Source organism: Simochromis diagramma, unplaced genomic scaffold (assembly GCF_900408965.1).
Source record: "Simochromis diagramma unplaced genomic scaffold, fSimDia1.1 OVJJ01000208.1, whole genome shotgun sequence".
Lineage (NCBI taxonomy): Eukaryota > Metazoa > Chordata > Actinopteri > Cichliformes > Cichlidae > Simochromis > Simochromis diagramma.
The window spans coordinates 1836728-1857246 of NW_024386789.1; the positions used below are offsets into that span (position 1 = coordinate 1836728).

The 20519-nt window shown below is 41.6% G+C and overlaps 1 protein-coding gene across 4 annotated transcripts; it reads left to right on the forward strand.

Annotated features, from left to right (window-relative positions):
* The first annotated feature begins 456 nt into the window (after positions 1-456).
* On the forward strand, positions 457-20446 carry slc38a10 (solute carrier family 38 member 10). Of its 4 annotated transcripts, none has more exons than XM_040023253.1 (18): positions 457-685; positions 873-1122; positions 2274-2391; positions 2837-2882; positions 3072-3165; positions 3311-3454; positions 5540-5664; positions 10246-10348; positions 11316-11498; positions 11852-11963; positions 13100-13206; positions 13300-13453; positions 15188-15361; positions 15438-15899; positions 15991-16077; positions 17561-17581; positions 17992-18132; positions 18245-20446. In XM_040023253.1, exons 2-18 carry the CDS (start codon positions 1033-1035, stop codon positions 19513-19515), a joined length of 3432 nt encoding a protein of 1143 aa, XP_039879187.1. In that variant the 5' UTR covers positions 457-685; positions 873-1032; the 3' UTR covers positions 19516-20446. The 4 variants fall into 4 exon arrangements, with proteins under 4 accessions (XP_039879187.1, XP_039879188.1, XP_039879189.1 ...); XM_040023254.1 differs by lacking the exon at positions 5540-5664 and adding an exon at positions 6404-6528; XM_040023255.1 differs by lacking the exon at positions 17561-17581 and having other exon boundaries at positions 458-685.
* Positions 20447-20519: the final 73 nt, after the last annotated feature.

Below are 20519 nucleotides of genomic sequence, written 5' to 3' on the forward strand. Positions count from 1 at the left end.
AGCTCATCAGTGACGGAAGAACTATTTAGGTTCTTTAGTTAAGTAAAAGTGCAAATACAACAATGCCAAAATACTCAGGGGAAAAGAAAACAAAAATAGTATTGAAAGCACTCTGGAAAAATGTATCATAGACTATATGATAGGATATATATACATACATACATATACATATATATATATATTATATAGTATAGATAGAGGATAGATAGATAGATATCGATATATATATTGTCTATGTATCTCTATTATATATATATATTAAGAAAGATATAGTACTGTATATCTATTCTATCTATAATATAATATATCTATCTATATCTATTATATGTATATGATCTCTATATAGATAGATAGATAGATAGATAGATAGATAGATAGATATCTATTAAAGAAAATAATAAAGAAAAAATAAAATAACAAAGTGACCACTAGTGGGCGCCCAAGCATTTCGACAGTACTGAAACTAGCAGGCTGACTTGTCTTCACTCACCTCCTCGGCTGCCATCTGTACTTCCTGGAAACGCGTTTAGAAAAACAGCCTTGGTGGACTTACTGCCTTTTTTAATCAACTCGCAGGTTATATACACAAAAAGACGACAGTTGACCTTTAATGTCACAAAATTACCAATGATAACGTAAACAGGACAGCGAGGCGGAGGGCGAGGAACAGAAGTGGAAGAGAAAGGTGAGCTGATGAGACTACAGTGGTGCCACTACTAACGGGTCAACCTGTGACTTAAAATACTTTTATCCGGTCGCATTGTAAACATTGAGCTCGGCGGTGTGAATCGGTTTTACTGTAACATTTGAAAGGAAGACAGGCTGGAAGTGTGTCGCGGGTTAAGCTCTGTTGTTTCCGTGTTTCCTCTCAGAGCGCCACGTCATTAATCGGCGGATGAGTTTGGTCCCAGCTGTGCGCTGCCGTTTCTGCCATCACTCCTATACCTCCGTTCGCCTGCAGCTTGCTGCTGTCCGGCTTTGCTTGACATTTTCTTACCGAAGGAGGAAGAAGCGTCGCTTAGGAGATTAAAGATGACGGCGTCCAACTCGGGCCTCATCATGAACGTGGTGAACAGCATCGTTGGAGTCAGTGTGCTCACCATGCCCTTCTGCTTCAAACAGGTGAGTCTGCTCCTGCGACGCTTACCTTGCGGGACTTGTCCTTAAGTCTCTCCGAAAACCCCCACTCTCTGTTAAAATATTTGCAGGATCAGAGGAAATGCTCAAATCCCTTTCTCCTCCTTTTGTCATATTAGGTCATAATCTTGTTTCACAAAGTTTTAGTAAGGTACAACAGGTAAACAGGTGTTACTAAGCACCTGAAGTGAACAATGCCTTTATTAATATCATTAGTAACATTAGTAACTTATACATCTTTCATAAGAAAGGGACTGCTGGGAAAAAGATCTGCTGTTACTGCATTCATCTTCTAATTTTTTAAAAGGAAAACTCATTTTAACATATTAACAGTGTTATTCACTGTCAGGTAGCTTCATTTTTACCAGTACAAATATAATATATATCAATGTCAAAGGGTTATGTGATTGAATAAGAAGTACATTATTTGCCTCTTAAAGGTAGTAGAGTAGAAGAATAACAACAAAAGGAGATATAAAAGTGAATAAGCATGACGGGATATTAATGAGTGACTGTGAGAATCGCCAGCTTCCTCAGAATGTCAGTGAGCACTTGGTAAGCAGCATCTCCATCCATCAGCAGCACTTTTCATAGAGAGATGAATTTATATCATCACTATCACTATATGAAATTAGGAGGTGTTTTCATGTGAAGGATTTCACCCTCTGGGGAGCACAGTGGTGCTCGGTTTCATCAGTGCTCTCCGGGTACTCTGGTTTCCTCGAATATTAGGTTCTCAGCCTATGACAGCAGGGATGGAGCAGATTTAGCAGGTTTATCTTGGAGGATATCTCCACTTTCTATGAACATGTAATGCCTTCACATCGCATTTAGTGCTTTATTACATGATTTTTCTTTTTAGTCAACGAAGCTATTCCCAAACTTTTAACTTTGTCATGCCTTTTTAGCACCACTACATGTTTGGAGCTTGTATTTGTTTTGGCTGTTCCTTTCTGTAGGCCTAGCATCAGAATCTTTTCCAGGGTATACTTGTTTTCCAGCTGGCTGAAGGTTTCCTCCCCCGTATTGTGCTTCTAAGTAGTTTGAAGGAAGAAATATTGTTTAAAGTTTAAGAACGATCTCATTTGAATTGGCTTGAGGACACGCCTGCTAACTTTCCATCTGTCTTCTCACAGTGTGGGATAGTGCTGGGAACTATCCTGCTGTTCTTCTGTTCATGGATGACCCACAAGTCTTGTATGTTTCTGGTCCACACGGCCAGCAGCACCAAACGAAGGACCTATGCTGGACTGGGTGAGCTAAAGTGGCAAACGAGAGAAATATTTACTTGTATTCATTTTGTTCTGTTATGTAAAGTTTTCAGTCGCCAGTATGTTTGTGGAAAAGCCTGAATGGTGCCCATTTTAAGCAACAGCTGATTCCTGGTTAAAGTGGCGAAAGAAGTTGTTACTTGTCACTAGTTCTGGGAACAGTTATAAGCAAATAACTGTTCGCAGAACGTTATTTGCTTATAACAATGTTAGATGACATCAAGTGCAGAAGTGTCAATAACAGTAAAGTAAACAAATCTCTGCCCACAAGGACAATATTTAAGCTGCTTCCATATGTGTTACAAACGATGAATGAGCACATTTAATCTTGTTTGATTGTTAGTTTTATCAGGACGGAATATTTTTAGTGCACTGCCCTCTGTTTTTCTGCATGTTGCTCACACTGATGGCACTTTTATTCTTCGCAGCCTTCCACGCTTACGGGAAACCAGGAAAAGCACTGGTGGAAACGAGGCAAGTTCATTGACAAATTTTAGTTTCTGCCTATCAGTAATACAGTTGTTGGATCACCGGAACATTTTAGATGTTCAGTGGAAACAATGGATCCATTACAATGGATATTTAGATTATGCATTGTAGGTCATGTTTAAAAACACATTTTCACAAGATTTCTCTTGTCTCTCTCTTTTTGTGTCCCTGCAGCATGATCGGTTTGATGTTGGGGACCTGTATTGCCTTCTATGTTGTCATTGCTGATTTGGGCTCAAATTTCTTTGCTCAGCTGTTGGGTTTACAGGTTTGATATCATGATTTTGTTGCTACTCGCTTCTACTTTTTCACAAATTTAGGCTTTTGCGACCAACACTTGTAAAGATGTTGTGAAAACAGGAAAAATACTAAAACTAAGCAAGTGTGTTGTTTTGTCACTCTGTTGTGTATAGGTGACCGGCAGTTTTCGCGTGCTGTTGCTGATTATAGTGTCGCTGTTCATCGTACTCCCTCTGAGTCTGCAGAGGAACATGATGGCCACTCTGCAGTCCTTCTCAGCTATGGCGCTGATGTTCTACACCCTCTTCATGTTCACGGTTAGCCCACCGACACACACACACACACACACACATACACACACACCTAAACTTTACACAGTGCATGTGAAAAGGCTGTAGCAGAAATTCTTTTTGGTTGCAGATCTTGAGAAGCAAATAGTTGAAGCATAATTATCAGTAAAAAAGATTAAAAATGATTGTTTTTGTTGCCTGTCTGTTAGTACAGCAAGTAAAGTACAAATAGATTTAAAGCATGTGTAAGTTGCAGCACAGCTTATTAGCCATGGTTGCTTATTTGATTTTCAAAATGTTATTTGGCCAAGTGGTCGTTTTGTTGTCTTCCCTGTTAATTCTTTCTTACGCGCACCATTGTACAGAGCTGTGACATCCTTGTGCAATGCAATATTGTCTTGCTCCTATTTTTAAAGAGAAAATCTGCATGAAATCATTTGAGACAGAGAACAGTTGCTGCGCTGCTCGTTATAGACTGAAAAAAGGCTCTGCCCTGGGAAGGCACTACTTGGAAATGGCCACAAGAGACATTAAAAGTTGTGTAAATGGAAAGTAAGTGGAGAATAAATGGTCAGTTGCAATAAACATCAAACTCAACTGTAGAACAGAAACTCCCACATATGTCCGATTTATTTTACATATATCAAACTTAAACTTTTGGCTGTTTATGCAGCATGTAAAATGCTTTTTTTTTCTTTAAAGACAAAACAGTGTGTGTGCATATCTTTCTGGAGCAGCTAGTCAGCACTGATTGACAGCACCACCACATCAGCTGGCTGCGGTAGTAACTACTGGGACATAGTTTCCTTTAAGAAATCAAAATATAACCTTCAAGTTTGTGAAGTTACATAAATTACAACTTTTGCTCTGTGGCCAAGCCCAATGTTTAAATCAAGCTTCACTTGTGGCCACAGGTCAGTAGTAGAGAACTGCATGTCATGCGTGTGAAGTTCAGTCTAAATAGGCGTCAGTGCAGCACGGAGCACATTTCTTGCAACAGATTTCAGAATTTTGAACAGTTTCTAAAAGAAGTGCAGTTGTATGCCATAAAGGTGAAATTTATGGTTCAGCAGGAAGAGCGCGTTCACAGTCCGCTGGCAGGGCGGAGATGGCCTGTTGGCCTGCAGGGAGCTATGCACGTTTTCTCCTTTTAACAACAGAGAATGTGGTGCAACCGGTCTGTGGGCCACTCTTGCTTGTGTTGTTGTTGGTCTATCAGGCCGACGCAGAGAAAAGCAAAGTTCTAGCATACAACAAGCCAAACTGTTAAAAACAATGAAAAGTGTCCATTTGAGACACTGTGCTTTGCATACTTTATTTTTTGATCTTTGAAGTTATTTCATGTTTCTCCCATTCGCGATAACCTCCGCTGTTGGTCGCGCCACTATTTTGGCCCACACAACAACACACGGAAGCACGTGTGGTCCGTAAAAACCTCTCTGCACCCCATCCAAGCAAAAACGTGTATGCAGACATGCACTCTGGTGGGACCAGAAATGATGCTTTATGCAGCACGTTCTGATAGAACCGCAGGAGCACGCTGCCATTTGCATTTGCACACAGCCCCCTGCACAAGATGCATTTAGTCTGAAGTGTGGTCAGAGGTGAAAAGTTTGAGTGTAGAAACCATCCAGCAGCAGTTTTCTGGCTCATGTGATTCAACTCATTTACTCTTTAAATATGCACACACAGATGGTGCGTGCATGTGTGGGTAGCTCTGTTTTACTGACCTGCAGTACTGGTTCCACAGACTTCAAAATGCTGTTTGTACTATTTCTGTGTGATGTGAGTTCTAGCTCTGTGGCATGTCGATAAGGTGGAACAGTGGTGTGGTGTGTGTCCGGCTTTAGATCCAGGCCCGGCCTGGCCCAGACCCCTAACCATCTAACAGTGATGTACCTGCTTCCCTCCCTTTTTCATCCTACCATTAATTGTCCCCCTCTTTCGTTTCTCTCCATTGTACTACTTTACTTCTTTCTTTCCCGTCTTGTCTCTCTCGTCCTTCTGCCCACCATCACTCTTTCACTCCACTCTCCTCATCTTTCCGCACCCTTTGTTTGCTCCCTCCCACCCCCTCCTTTTCCACTGCTGTTTCTGCTTCTGGTGCTGTAGATAGTGTTGTCGTCTCTGCGCTACGGCATAATCTCGGGCTCCTGGGTGGAGCGAGTTCACCTGTGGCGCTTCAAGGGGGTCATTCAGTGCCTGCCTATTATCGCCACAACCTTCTGCTGTCACCCGTAAGTAAACCATGGAATCCACCCCCCTCCCCCTCCCCAAAAAATATAACATACCACTGTAAGGCGGTGGGGACGGAGAGGGGGTGAGTGAAGGAAGCGCGATGTTTCCCCCGCAGTGTGACACTCCTTACTCCCTCCTCCGACCTACCTGAGCCTTCTTCCTCCTTCTTTCAATCATCCGCAATCTCACCTTTGATTGTCATCTGGTCTGAGCCATTTGAGCTCTGTGTGTTTGTGTGTGTGTTTTTGGTGGCAGTAGTAATAAGGCAGAGAACATAGGGAAGTGACAGGCTCATTTTTGCTGCCCTCCACCTTCAGTCCTGGTCTGTGTGGGTGTGGCAGGTTTTCCTTTGGGATCTTATCAGGTGCTGTGAGGAGCAAGACAGAGCACATGCTGATGAAAACCTATGAATTAGTGTTTGTCTACATATTCCTTTCATATGCCTCTTATTTCTTGCAAATTTATGATTTTTGCTTTTATTCATTTTGTATCATCTTCATTACTCCAGTTTTTCCACTACAGCAGGTTTTGTTCAGTGTGGGATTTCCTGTCACGTCTCTTTGTTATTTCCAGCTCTTCATTTTCTCTGGTTTTTCTCTCCCCATTTATTACTTTCATTATCTGTCTGTGAGCCATAAGCGAGGGTATTGTTCCCATTCTTCTTTTCACTCTTTCCCCAACTTTTCTCCATTTGGTTTGGGCTGTAACTCCCCCTTCCCCCCGCCTCCTTCCCCTCAGATGGTGCTGTCCTCGTTCAAACATGGGCTGCTCAGCGGCTGGTGGCTAGGGCACATCAATATGGTGCGCTGGGAGGGTGTGTTTCGCTGTCTCCCCATCTGTGGGATGGCCTTCGCCTGCCAGTCGTAAGTACTCCTCCACCTGTGCAGGATCACATGATGAAAGTAATGTCAACCACGACTATATAGAATTCTGACATTGGAAGCTCAGTGACCTATAGTGAACGTTCGATATTAGTCTTATAAATATGTGCAGTGTAACTCCCAAAACGTGGGCTTTTCCGCTCTTCCACACAGGGAACTAAATGTTTTATCGCTGCATGTAGAGAAAATTTCACAATTGGTGCATGAATACTCACAGCATTTTTTTAAAGCCATGGTGGAGGATTTGGGGTAAAGAGAAACACAGATTCGTGGTGGAGGTGGTTGATAAGGCATCGCTATTTGTAAAAAGAAGCTGCTTTTGTTGCTTAGATGTGCTTTCTTTAGTTTTAACCATCTGCGCTTACTTTTCGCTTTGTGTTTTCTAATTCAGTCAGAAAATGACGTAATCTGACACAGAAGATGAGCGGACACTTATAAGAAAAAATAAAATCAAGTGGATGGTTTAGATTTGCAAAAGCTGCAAAGTACTGGATGCTTTTTGAGAGGAAGGCATGTTGGATTTTTGAAGCTGACTATGCATTAGCTGCTGTCTATAAATATGCACCAGAGGTGTTGAAATATATGGCTATTGATGATAATCATGACATACAGAAGAAGCAATTGATAATATATGTGAGCAATCCATCACTAGCTTCTTCTTGCCTACACATATTATGCATTTTTAAAGTGAGGTGGTCACCTTACTTTAATAATCCATGAATTTTTCTGTAGCTGTGATAACGTCTCTCTTACACGCAGAGAGAGATTCACGTTCCACAACAATCCCACTAAATCAAACTGCGATGCTCACACAGGGAGAGTTAAGCTGTTGAGGAATTAATTCTTAATTTAGCTTCCGCGTTGTTGCCTTCTTGTGCCGCTGCTCCTCCTCTCTCCTCTGCATTCGTCAGCTAACACTAACGCCACACGAGACTCCGTTATTGTGCTTTAAGTCGCAGGTTTCTTCAGTTTGTTACTCACCTGATCAAGTCACAGCAGTCTGGTGCTCTAGTTAAAGTGCACTTTAAATAAAGTACCCCGCCTCTTAGCAAATGACAGCTGGAGTAGACTCGGGGAGCCCCAGTGATCCGGAATTGGATAAGTGGTTAAGGATAAAAGTGAATTCTTTTGGCCTTGATATTCATGTGGTGAACATCTGATATCAACCCTAATATTAGCGAAAGTGAAAAATGATGGGGGAAAATGAGGTGTTCTTTTCACTTCCCAGCAATGTTTTATTAAGAAACGTGTTAGTGTAAAGACCCTGTTTGACTCCAGACCGCTGTGTGCCCAGCTGTGATGCTATACCACTACATGTAATGGTAATAATGTATTTATTAGGTCAAAAGAGCTAGCAAAGTTTGAGCGTCCTATCGGTTGGGCTCTTATATATAATGAATGCTGTGCTGCAGTCTTTACTAACAGTAAATAATAGGAAGGTTTCCAACACAGCGTTTGCATGCTGTTCACAATGCTCACTGGTTTATTTTCACTGATCACAGCTTCTTCTTCTTTACTGTCTCCATTTTCACTCATTTGCATGCTTTGTCACTGCCTCTTTTTGTCCTGTCCTCTACGCTTCAGTGCCCACTCTGGGCGTGCAGTGAGCTGAGCGGGTGGTTCAGCTCACTGCACCAGTATCCTGTTAGACATGAATGTCTAACAGGAGCAAGTTAATCTTTGGTGCTGGAGAGGGCTGTAGGGTGTTACGGTGAGGTCATCAGGGGCCAGATGTTTGGGTGGTGGCAGTGTATGGTTTTGTTTTGTGCGAGAAAGAGTGAGGTAAGTGATAGAAGTGGGCGACTGTAGCCTTGGGAGTGAAACAGGACTTTTTAATTAATGTAATCACACAAAGCTAACATAACATTATGGTATGGCAGACAGGCGTGATCATTAGCAAGCGAGGTGTGCATGTGATCCAACAAGAAGAAAGTATGAGCTTGTATGTGTTTATGTGTGCTTCCTCCGTCGTCCCACTAGTAGTGCTGAGTGATATTTGGCATGGCGATTTCTTGGCCTGTGGTAAGGCTGAGCGAGGCAAGCGCTCCGTTAGGCGGCAGGCAGCTTAAGCCAAACCACTAATCAACACATTGGACTGCCGCCATCTCACAGACACACTGATGTATTCACAGGCTGATTAAACAGCTCTCAGCACATTGGATTTTTATTACATTCATGAAATGTGTTTACTTTCAGTTAAAACATTACTTAACATCACCATTATGATGGGATGGGAGCTGGCCCTGTTGTTTTTTGGCTGAGCGTCTGAACAGCGAGGAGCAGTTAGCTCATAATAGAGGGACATAAGAAAAACATGTATGGCAGAAACATCTTTCTATGATGCTACTGCTGGTGTGTTTTCCAGTCCCATTTAATGACACTGTCTTCCACACACTCACTTCTCCCACAGTCAGTCTGCATCATATTTGCGATTTCATTGTGTTTAAGGACTAGCCTCCGAGTCAGGTCTATTGAGCAACCATTAGATGCTTTTGCACTGCGCTTGCAGTATAACGTTTTATTTAACATTGGTTATAACATTAACTGGTTTCCACATTAAACAAGCACAAGGAATGGCATCATGCTAGCTAATAAAACCGAGTGTGTGAACAGAGAGTCAGGCAAAGGGAGAACAAAGGCCAGTGAAAGTTATGGTTTCTCTCTCTCTTCTGTCTTTCACCTCTCACATGTATAAGAGAAAGGGAGGGAGAGAGAAAAAGGAGGCGAGTAAAAAGAGTCTGCCAGGAAAGTTTATAATGCTCTAAAACCTGTCCAGCCACTTGCAGTTATATATAAAGCCTGTAAATTCACTGGTTAATGTGCCGATGGTCCCCTCCACACTCCCACACTCGCCTTAAAGCACAGGACAGGAAATGATGAAAGGAGGTCGACACCTGTGTTAATAGACGAGCATTTCAGCCTCAGCCGGCCTTCACTACTGTCACCCATACTGTCTCTCACACACACACACACACACACACAAACACATACGCAGTGGTATCTAGACAAACACTTGTGCATACATCACTACCACTCCCATTACATTACTTTCATCTACTGCCATCGTGAGAAATGACTGCAATAAAAAAATAAAACTTAAAGCATGAATTGATATTAATATGAATCAAGATTCATATTCTCAATATGAAGATTCCAATTGTTGAAAAACCTTCATTTATATGATGTTGTATGATTGATTGAGTCGAATGACTTTTTAAAGTAGTTTGATTACATCTAAGTAGAAGATTGAAGTATTAATTTCAAATGTTTATTGATAATGGCATCGCATTCATATATTTTTAATGGGCTAAACAAAGAAGATGAAATCGTGTAGATTAAACTATCCAGTGTTAGTTGGATATTGACAAGGACATGAGGGAAGAGATGCATCATTTGATTACTGAGCAGCGCAAATGGACCCCCATATGGCTGCTTAATAAAGGAACGCTACAGAGCGGTTTCTAAATTTGAAGTAAGTGGCCGTGAAGACTGTCATATTGCCAGCTGTTTGGGGGGACAAAAATCAAATGAAACATCTGTAGGACTATGTTCCTCGATCTCCCTGCTAGAACTGTTGCATTGTAGAATTTGTATGTCTGATAATTCAGACAGTATAAGATCACATTGCAACAATAGTGTTGTGCCATGCAGTATACAGGGTGTTTTTTTTTTTTTTTTTTGGCTTACTATCTCTTACAGGCAAGTGCTACCAACCTACGACAGCCTCGATGAGCCGTCTGTTAAGCGCATGAGCACCATTTTCACTTCATCTCTCAACGTTGTTACCATCTTCTACATCACAGTGAGTGGAACCACTCTTTCTCAGTTGTGTTCACACCACTCCTATTTTGTAATATTAAAGAGTATCTGAGTTTACTTATCTTAAAATTTTAACAGGTCACTGCCAAAAAAGCTAATGACATGAGTTCACTTTTTTTAATGTCTTTTAATGGGATTAGATTACACAATATCAGACTAATCTGGATGGTGTAAGGCATTGATTTGAATCTGGAGCTTGCAAATCAGTCAGTTATTCATAGACTGTATATAAAAGATGCAAACAGCCACCTTAACTTCACTCACTAGTTACCAAAGACCCGCTGAGTTTTAGCCATTGCTCTCTTGCTGTTTTTAAAACCGGATGTGACAAAAAAAATTAGGTCTTGAGGCACTTCCACACCGGCTTCATGTTTCAGACACTGAGGCTACATCAGTCTTGTACATACTGCCTCTGGTCTTTATGGACAAAACCTGCACTGTATCTGGTCCTGAGAGAAAGACTAGCATGTTAGATTTTTGCAGTCTTTCATGATGGTTTTGTCACTTCTGTGAGGGAAACATGATGAAGAGAAAGAGCAGTGACATTGTCCTGCATGTAAGTTGGTAAGCGTGATTAATCAGAGAGCAACATTTAGTCTGTCATAGGTCTCACTCATGAAACAACAAGATTTTATGACCTCATTATTACCAACAATGTGTATTCTGAGCTTAGCATCCTACAGTACACACTCTTGATGGAGTTTCTGGTATTTTATATTAATTATGGCAAAAATGTGTCTTTATCCTGATATTAAAACAGTCTTCATGGCTGATATTGGCATCAGAAACTATAAAGATTTAATCCATGTGTACACACTTTCACATTTAAAAGAAAAAAAAAAAAGAAAACTCAGGAAATGAGAAAAATAAAATAAAAAAACAAGTTCTCCCATATTCATTCCTCCTTCTTTTTGCTTTTCCCCAAACACCACGTTTGGTTCTGTCTCCAGGTGGGTTTCTTTGGATACGTCAGCTTTACAGAGAACATCGCAGGGAACGTGCTGATGAACTTTCCATCCAACCTGGTGACAGAGATGATACGCGTTGGTTTTATGATGTCTGTAGCTGTTGGATTTCCCATGATGATCCTGCCCTGCCGCCAGGCCATCAACACTATGCTTTTTGAGCAGCAAGTGAGTTCAGATATACTCAGACGCTCCCTTTGTCCTCTACATTTTAAAAAAGAAAGTCTTAATGCTTGTTTGCTTGATGGTTTTCTCACTTTACTGAATTGTTAATAGTAGAGGGATGAGAATTTGGATACAAATTTGATTGTGAAAGAGGACCTCCCATTCTTTCTTTCATGCAGTTTGAAGATGCATTTAGAAGTGTTTCGTGTAAACACAAACAGCAGGTGTTTCCCTGCTGTGCGCAGCATAAATGTATTGAATCTGTAATCAGTTTGTAAATGTGAGATTTGTTACATCACTAAATCCCCTCTTTAGCTCTCTTCTTTTTTTTCTATCTTACCGTTTTTGTCTTACAGCAGAAGGATGGGACATTTGCCGCTGGGGGTTACATGCCTCCTCTGCGCTTCAAGATGATCACCCTGTGCATTGTGTTTGGCACTATGCTGGGGGGCATTCTCATCCCCAACGGTACGTCCTTTTTGTGTGTGTGTGTGTGTGTGTGTGTGTGTGTGTGAGAAAAATTGGTTGTGGATTGCATGGACTAAAATAAAATGGTGTGTGTATGTGTGCTGCTCGCTGGAGGTCTTAAGGTGCATGTGTTCCTTTATGTGGGCGTAGCTGGGGAGCTTTACGATGTGTGTGAATGTGACTTTATGAGTCAGTGACTGTCACACTCTAACACAGTCCTTAAATCAGGGCCCTTACTTTTATCTCCTTTTAGATGGGCAGACAGGAAGATAGGGCTATTATTCTCCCGGACTCTTTCTCACACACTCGCACACAAACAAACGTCCAGTACACACCAGTATTGGCTCTCCGTCAGCTTCCTTAAGTCCTTGTCTCTCTCACAAAACGCTCCAAAATTGCATAGATGTAAAGGTTAGCATTATTTTGTGTTTTGTCCACCCACTGTTTGTTAAAGTTTTGATTGGGTGAACACGGAGACACACACAGAGCCGGTCAGATTGGCTCTTTGTGTATTTAATCAGGCTAATAGACTGCGGAGAAAGGAGGTAAGGACCCTGGGGGGAATGGGCACTAAATCTGAGGGAAACAATATGGTGTCCGTCCTCTAGATGAACGATGGGTTTCCGGGCTTGACGCCCAGTAGGCCCATTCGTTGTGACTTGGGTGTGGCCACGGCTCGCTGCTGCCAGCAGCAGTGTGCCACGGATGGCGTCTGTGAGGGGCCGTTATGAATCCAGTTTGTAATGAGGAGCCCAGATCTGGGACTCTAGCAGTCTTTTTTCACCCAGTCTTTTTTTGGCACAAAGAAACAGAACCAGTGCACTGAAACAGACAGAAACGCTTCAGCTCTGGTAACGTTGGTGCCATGTTGATTTAACAGTGTTTAGGTTGGTTTAATTAAGTTTTCATTGTACTGCAACATCTGGGGAGGCACACCTTGGATCTCCAGATCATTTTCCTGTTAGTGTTTTACCGCTTGTTGAGCTAACTTTTGTCCAGTTTGTTATAACCATTTCAGACATTTAAGCTAACTCTTTCAGCACTCTATCCATTAACATTTGGTGAGCACCTCTGTTTTGGAACTAGTGCACTACAGGCCCGCAGATTTTTTATTAAACCGGTTTTCCTGTCTTTAGTGGAAACTATTCTGGGTCTGACTGGAGCCACCATGGGCAGCCTCATCTGCTTCATTTGTCCTGCTCTCATCTACAGAAAGATCCAAAAGAACGGCATCATTGCTCAGGTTAGAAGCTTTGAATCTGCACTTTTCCAGTATATTTATTTGGGGAAAATATTTTGTCTGACAATTTGTTGTTCTCCACTTCCTGTCCTGTAGCTGGTGCTTTTTGTTGGTCTTGGCATCCTGCTGATCAGCACCTTTACCACTCTCTCAATTTCGGCCAGTAGCCCCGGTCCAAGGATCCAACCTCCTCCTCCTGCACCTGGCAAGAACAGCCAGCAAGAACTACCAGACATCCCTGAACTGCACGGTAAAGATCGCGAGTTTCTGTAATGGCTGGCAATCACTTAGGAACTAGATGGGCTGTAAATGAAAGTGGTTTACTAATGAGCCATGGAAACATTTACCTCAGTGGGCCAGAGCCGGAGCTGTCTGTAGCATCTGAGATTGGACAGTAGAGTTGCATGTAATTATTTCCTTTAAAATGCGCCAGCAGTACAAGAGACATGTTTGTTTCTTGTCTTATTTTTAAAGTCACAGACTGCTCGCAGCACCTTGAAGGCGCATTGTAAAGAGAATGTGAACCAGTAGCAAAGGGCCAGTGAGACTAAAACAAAAGCACAAAGCCACGGCAGAAGAAAGGCTTTCTTTTATCTCTCGGAGAAGAAAAGATGGAGACAGACAGAGTGACTGGTAGACAGACAGGCAGGGTGAGGAGATAACCTCTTGATAATATCTGAAAGCAGTGTTGAGTGCTTGACACTGATGAAGCGAGATTGATGCCCTTCAAACTCCAGCAATTTCTCTCCACCCCTCTACCTCTGTTCATTTCTCCTGCCACCCCCCTCCAAACCTCTTCCCCCCCAAAATACATTGTCTACACCCCCTTTCTCCCCGCATATCTCACATGGCAGCTATAAAATGCCTGCAAGCGCTGGCTGTATAAAAGGAAATGGGGTGTGGGGTGATGATGATATGGGTTTGGGGATAAATGAAAAAAAATGGAGACGAGACCCAGAGGAAACCTTCTGAGCTGATGTTTCCAGTTTTAGGGTGAAAGAAGAAGAGCATGGAGGGAGTCCTGACAGTTAATCATCCTCAGCTCTCGTGGTCTTTTCTTACTGTGCAGTTCCTTCTTGTTCACTCCCATCCAGAAACTCTCATTTGTGGATTTTTGTTTTTCCCTCCCAGCTTTGCTTCACACTAAACTCACAAGAGCCAGGATAAAAACTTGTTTTCTTTCTGCCACACTCTGATATCATTTCTCTCTCCCGTCACCCTCATTAATTCGACACATCACTGATGCCAGTCTTGCCATTTTCAGTATTTGCTGCCCCCTAGTGGCTGTACACGTCCAAAACCAAAAATGTCCATATTTTCAGATGGCATTTGGTATGAGAATTATAGCACCAAGAAATGAAGTCTAAGATTAACTGTTTTAATCTTAGACTTTTAATCAACTAAATGTCATAAGACTATAGTGGGCTAAAATCTAAAGTTGATTCGGTCGACTAAAAGATAAAGTGTAAAGTTTGTCATGTTTTTACCGGTGATGGTTGCTCCACACAGTTTACAAAGCAGCTTATTTTTCTTATTTTTGAAATGTGGCTATGTGTTGTGTTTTCTTTTCCTCCCAAGTGAATATAATCAGGGAAATAAACAAAAGAACCTGTACTGTTACCTGGGGGCAGATCAAATTTTTGTTTAGCCTTGTTCCAAAAAGAGAACTTCTAATTGGATCACTAAACTCGTCCCAGCCTTATTCGCAACTTAATTAGTTCTGATTTGATCTCGTCTCTCCAGAAAATTTTCAACTCATTTTTAATCATTGACAAAAGTGTCAATACATTCGATCACAGATTTTGTCCTCATATATTTGTCTGCATAAATTTTTGTTTACCTATCGTCTTGTTTGTGTCAGAAAACTGTGATGAAAATATGGGGATATCTTGGGATGATATCTGGCATTAGATTAGCTGACCATAGTGAAACAGTAGAACAGTAGCATTAATGAGACGTTCCATTTTTTTGCACCTACATGCAGACAACCCTGCAAACAAGAAGCCAGTGGAGATAGAAAAGCCTGACAATCATCTGCCTGTGGAGGTGGTGCAGCCTGTGGAGCGGGACCCAGGTGAGCCCCCCCAGATTAAAGGACCAGTTGATCTATCGAAGGAGAAGAAGGACGAGGAGGTGCAGTTGGATCGTCCTGATGCGGGTAAGGAAACTGAACCAAAATCGGAACATTAACTGGATGTCGAACTTGTAAGGATTACCATTTCTTATTTATCCAGGTGTGGCAGTGCCAGAGGGAGAGGCCCATCGTCATGAACCACCCATTCCTCATGACAAAGTGATGGTAGACAGAAGAAAGAACATTGCAGAGCTGAAAGATGAAAACAAACAACCTGTTGCTGCAGAAGGTGGTGAAGAAAACCCTCTAAGAGGCAACGAGCAAGATTTCGAGAATGCTTTGAAGGTGGAAAACAAAGATGACAAGGTTGATGAAAAACCCTCAAAAGAAGAGGATCTGGGTGGAGGTGAAGTCTTGTCGAACGAGCTGGTTGATAAGCCTGTTGCAGAAGCAGGCAAAAAGTTGGAAGTTGCCCCATTAAAGGAGGGTGAGAATCTCAACGCTGTTAAAGAGCCCCTTGCAGATAATGCAGGTGTAGTGGCCAATCAGGCTGCAGAAGCCAATCAGGATGCAGCAGCCCAAGTCCATAAAGTGGGGAAAGCTGCAGATGCTGCAGAGAAAGGTGAGCATTTCAAGCTGTTTAACTGTTGGTTAAGCAAAATGATGAAAAAGGCGTTCTAAGAGAGTGTTTGTGATATGTAATGACCTTTAAGCTCCACCTGCTGAAGGAGAGCATCGCCCTGCTGGAGAAGAGGCTCCAGCTGCTGAAGGCAAAGATGCAGCAGATGACAAGATGGAAGGTAAGTGGAGTAGACATGTTCAATAAAATTCAAAGTTAAATTCATTTATTTAGTAGCTGCCAATTTTTTCAGCATGTTGTGAAAAACCTTAAATCAATTTGCACTCGCATTTATAGTGGTTGATAGTTTTTCATATTCTTGATTTTTTGGGGGGGGGTTGCAGCTAAATGTGACATAGTAATTTAAAGATTATGTATTTATTGTATGAGGTGGAGATGCTGAAAGTGATGTCAAACCTAAAATGTAGCCGCAGCTTTTTGTAAACCATGACCTGCTCTCGGTCGGGGGAAATGCCCTCACATTTGTGCAGACACAGACTTGGGTTTTTATTTTATATTAATAGTTTGCTAAAATGTGGTCCAGGCTTTCCTTATCTGTGTCACTGTGTAACACTGACATACTAAGTTTGTAGCAGAGCTTGCTAAGCATGGAAAGAGCTGCTGCCTGAATGGAATCCAGATGCACCCTAATTGTCCCACTAGAGCCACTTCCGCCAACTCTGACTTTAAATTGCTTCCGCTATGAGAAACACATACGAGACGTTCTCTTGTTTCCAGCAAGACTCAATACAAGAGTCTCCATGCATTCACTGCATCTGACAAGCTGAAGACCTAGTGAATCACCTTTATGGCCACAACATTGTCCCAACATTAATGGGAAAATCCCAGTACATTTATCTTTATATTTATATTCTTCTAATTTTCAAATATCAAATATTTTCTTACAAAATCACTTTGCTGAAGTTAAGACGTGTTTAAGGCAGCAGGTGTGTTGGTGTTGGTTATATTTAGAAGACGATTTGTTGTTTTTAGCAGTTTCCAGCTCTTAGAGAGCTGTACTGGATGTATGTAGCCAATGTTGATTCGCTAATGTGGTATCGACTGACCAATCAGAGCAGACTGAGCTTTCCAGAAGCAGGATTTGAAGAGACTGGAGGTAAAACGTTGTTTCAGAGTTCCTGCTGCAGGAAAATCAGCATGTGAAAAAATGTGTTTTTGAACATTAAAAATGTCAAACTGGTAAAATTGTGAAACTTTAACTAAGTGATATATGAGGACTTTATTTAAAAATGAAATGCTGGACATTAAAATCCAAATATGAAGTCAGGTTACAGGAAAGGCTCAATAAATAAATAAATAAATAAATAAAAAACACTTAATTTAACCTCTTTGTTTTCTGGGTGGGAGAGTGCAGTATTCCTCTTATTGGCTAATTTAGACTGCTATGTAGCCCACTTCCTCTATTTCTTTTCTCTTGCTTTGCTTGTTTTATCTTAATGATCCCTTCTTGCCTATTATTCCCTGTTTGATGGTGTTAAAAAAGAAAAAGAAGTACAGATGTTTCCTCTCACTTCTTGACTTAGCTCGATCCTCTTTTTTGGCTTTTGTTGACTTTCTCATTCTGTTATTCTGTTGTTTACTTTTGCCTTCTCTTCCTTTTTTCTCCATCTTTTCTTTCTGTCTCTGCTGGACTCCTGTCGCAGTGATAAAAAAGCTGGTTGCAGGTATGAACTCCCTCTTGCTTCTTCTTCAGGTTATCTCAATCTGTCTATCACTCAAATTTTTAAACATTTACAAAATGGCTCATCTTTTTTTTTTTTAATTATTGCTTATACAGTTGTGTGTGTTTTATGTTTGTGTGTGTTTATATTTAAACTTAATACTAGTAAACTAAACAAAGCACCCACTCACATTGCCTGTTAACATAATCTGTGTCCACACCTGCCTGTTTAAGGCTACAGTCTAGAAGAGCGTGTTAACTGGAAGTAGTAGATTATTAACTGTTTCCTGTCTGCCCCCCTCACCCCCAGAGTCTGGCCCTAGTTTTATTAAGCCTCCTAACTAATGCCCTGTTCTCTGAACAGGTCGTTACTTATTTTAATTAAATGTTTTTGAATGGTTTGTTTCCATGTAGAGGGTCAGCTGGACCACGCGGTGCTTCTGCAGGTCATTAAGGAGCAACAAGAACAACAGAAAAGGCTTCTGGACCAACAGGAAAAACTATTGGCTGTCATAGAAGAACAACACAAGGAAATCCACCAGAAACAACCTGCTGGTGTGTATATACCTTCTTTTTTTTCTTTTTGTAGTCATGACAACTTGTAAAGAAAACACAGCCATTATAGGTGGTGGCCCTTAACTTAAATGTAATGTTTTTGCATTTAAAGGGGGTGCTGCTGAAGGCGATGGTGAGAAAGGCATCCAAGGACAACCAGAGATGATGGAAGGTGGAGCAGCAAAACCTAAGGAGTCTGGACTGGAGCAGCCCAAGGAGGGAGCTGGAGCTCCACAGGATGGAGGAAATGAGGCTCATGCTCTGGCCCAGAATCAAGCTCAGGTTGAAGATAAAGGTGCTGAAGCTAACCCTGCAAAAGTAGCCGTACCAGCAGCTTACAAGGAGGATGCAAATGTTGCACTCGCAGGAGAATCACATAAGGAAAGTGAGGTCGGGGCGAGGGGAGTGCCATTGGGGAAGCAAAAACTTGAACCTGTAGCTCAGAATGATCAGTTACCAGAAGAAAAGGCAATTGAAAAACTTAAGAAAGAAATGGTAGGCAAAGATGATCAGGCAAAACAAGGAAAAGAACGGCTGGAGAGGGAAATGAAGGAGAAGCTAGCCAGGGAAGAGGAGTTAGAGAGGGAAAGATCAGAGAGGGAAAGGATAGAGAAAGAAGTTCAGGCACGATTAGAAAAAGAACTGCTAGAAATGGAGAGAAAAGAAAAGGAAAGGCTAGAGGAAGAAAGGATAGAAAAGGAAAGACAGGAAATGGTGGCCAAACAAGAGTTGGAGAGGGAAAAGATAGAGAAAGAAGTTCGAGAAAGGCTGGAAAAAGAACGACTGGAAAGGGAAATAAAAGAGAATCTGATCAGAGAGCAAGAGCTTGAGAAAGAAAAAGCATTAAAAGAGAAACTTGCACGCGACAAAGCTGCAAAAGAGCGATATGAGCAGGAGCTGCAGAAAGCGGACAATGAAATACTTGATAAAGCAAAGAAAGAGGAGGCATTGCAGGAGGCTCAGGAGAGGCTGCTTCAGCTGCAGCAGGCCATAGAAGCTCAAAATGCTGGAAAAGCTGCACAGGGGGGCAAGATAGATGATGGTGAGGCTTTGAAGAAAGGAGGACGAGACCTCAAAGAGAAAGCTGCTGCTCAGCCAGAACCCGGAGAAGGGGAGGAAGATGGCAAGGTTCACCCCCAGGGCTCCCACGAGAAAGTTAGGAAGCAGGGAGAGATAGATCTGAAGCGGAGGCGTAGGTCACTCGGAGAGGCTAGAGGGCCCCTGGAGGACACTGAGGCGTCCAGGGGGGTTCCAGGGTTGGAGCCCCTGCTGGAGCTGGGGGGGCAAGATCTGCACGCAGCCCTGGAGGGGCAGCTACTGGCTGGGGCAAGGCTACACACACGGCAGATTAAACAGGCCTCAGAGGATGAAGAAGCTAAATAACACACACACATTCTTATTTAGCGGTCAAACACATACTGTAGACCTGCAGAACCTCTAATACTGTGGACCGTGATATTGCTGCCTTACATTCTCTTTTGCCTTCGGAGTTGTTAAGAAGTGGACTGTGTTGTTTTTCTTGATACTGTGTAATCTGCCAGGAAGCCAAAGTCTTTATCAAAGAGCAAAAGTGAATGTAAATATTAACTTATTTTTGTTTCCAGAGAAAATTTTGAAGAGGTCATTGTTTAAAGTGTACATACATCTATGCAATTACCTTTCTGTGGAGTGTTTTTGAAAAGGACGATATTCGTATTTGAGTCACATGTACTCCTTTTGTTATTCAGTTGTTCCTTGGTCTTTGTAAATGTTGTAAATGCTTTTAAATGTGATCCATGTATTTTCTTATAGAACCCGTTTACCCCAAATTTAATGTACTGTGGCTTCAGGCCCCTTGATAGTGTTTTTGCTTCATGCTTTCAAAATGAGGTATTTAACTACACGCTGGAGTTTTGAGATATAGAGTAGCCTTACTATTTCCATAAACTGTGGACAACAGAGCAGCTCGAACCAGACAACCTGGATCAATACCTGTAGTTTCTAATCATTCCATCTTTATTCCTAGTATTTCTTCCAGGTTGATTTATTAGTGCCTTTCACTTAACATACTACAGCGTATATTTTATTCAAACAAAATGTGCAGTTTTTTCCCCTCAATATCTGGTCTTTTTCTTCCACTAAATGATCTTATTTGAAGATATAATAATGGAAGGTATTTTGGACTTCTGTATTGTCTTTCATTGGCTAGCACTTCAACACATTGGACCTTTGCTTTATAAAAGAGGCTATTTTTGTGACTATTTTTCTATATGCATGTTATTTCTGTACATTTTGCTGATAAAAATTAATAAAGCTCATATATCGAAACATCAAAGTCAGGGTTTTATTTATTTACACACAGACACACACAGGTTTTCACATTAAAGACTACGGCAGTTCTTAATGGC

Bases quoted from the DNA above. Each gene is read 5' to 3' on its own strand.
- slc38a10 (XM_040023253.1), top strand. From the start codon at position 1,033: ATGACGGCGTCCAACTCGGGCCTCATCATGAACGTGGTGAACAGCATC. The intron at 11,964-13,099 runs GTACGTCCTTTT...TCCTGTCTTTAG, and splicing joins GGGCATTCTCATCCCCAACG to TGGAAACTATTCTGGGTCTG. The intron at 18,133-18,244 runs GTGTGTATATAC...TTGCATTTAAAG, and splicing joins CCACCAGAAACAACCTGCTG to GGGGTGCTGCTGAAGGCGAT.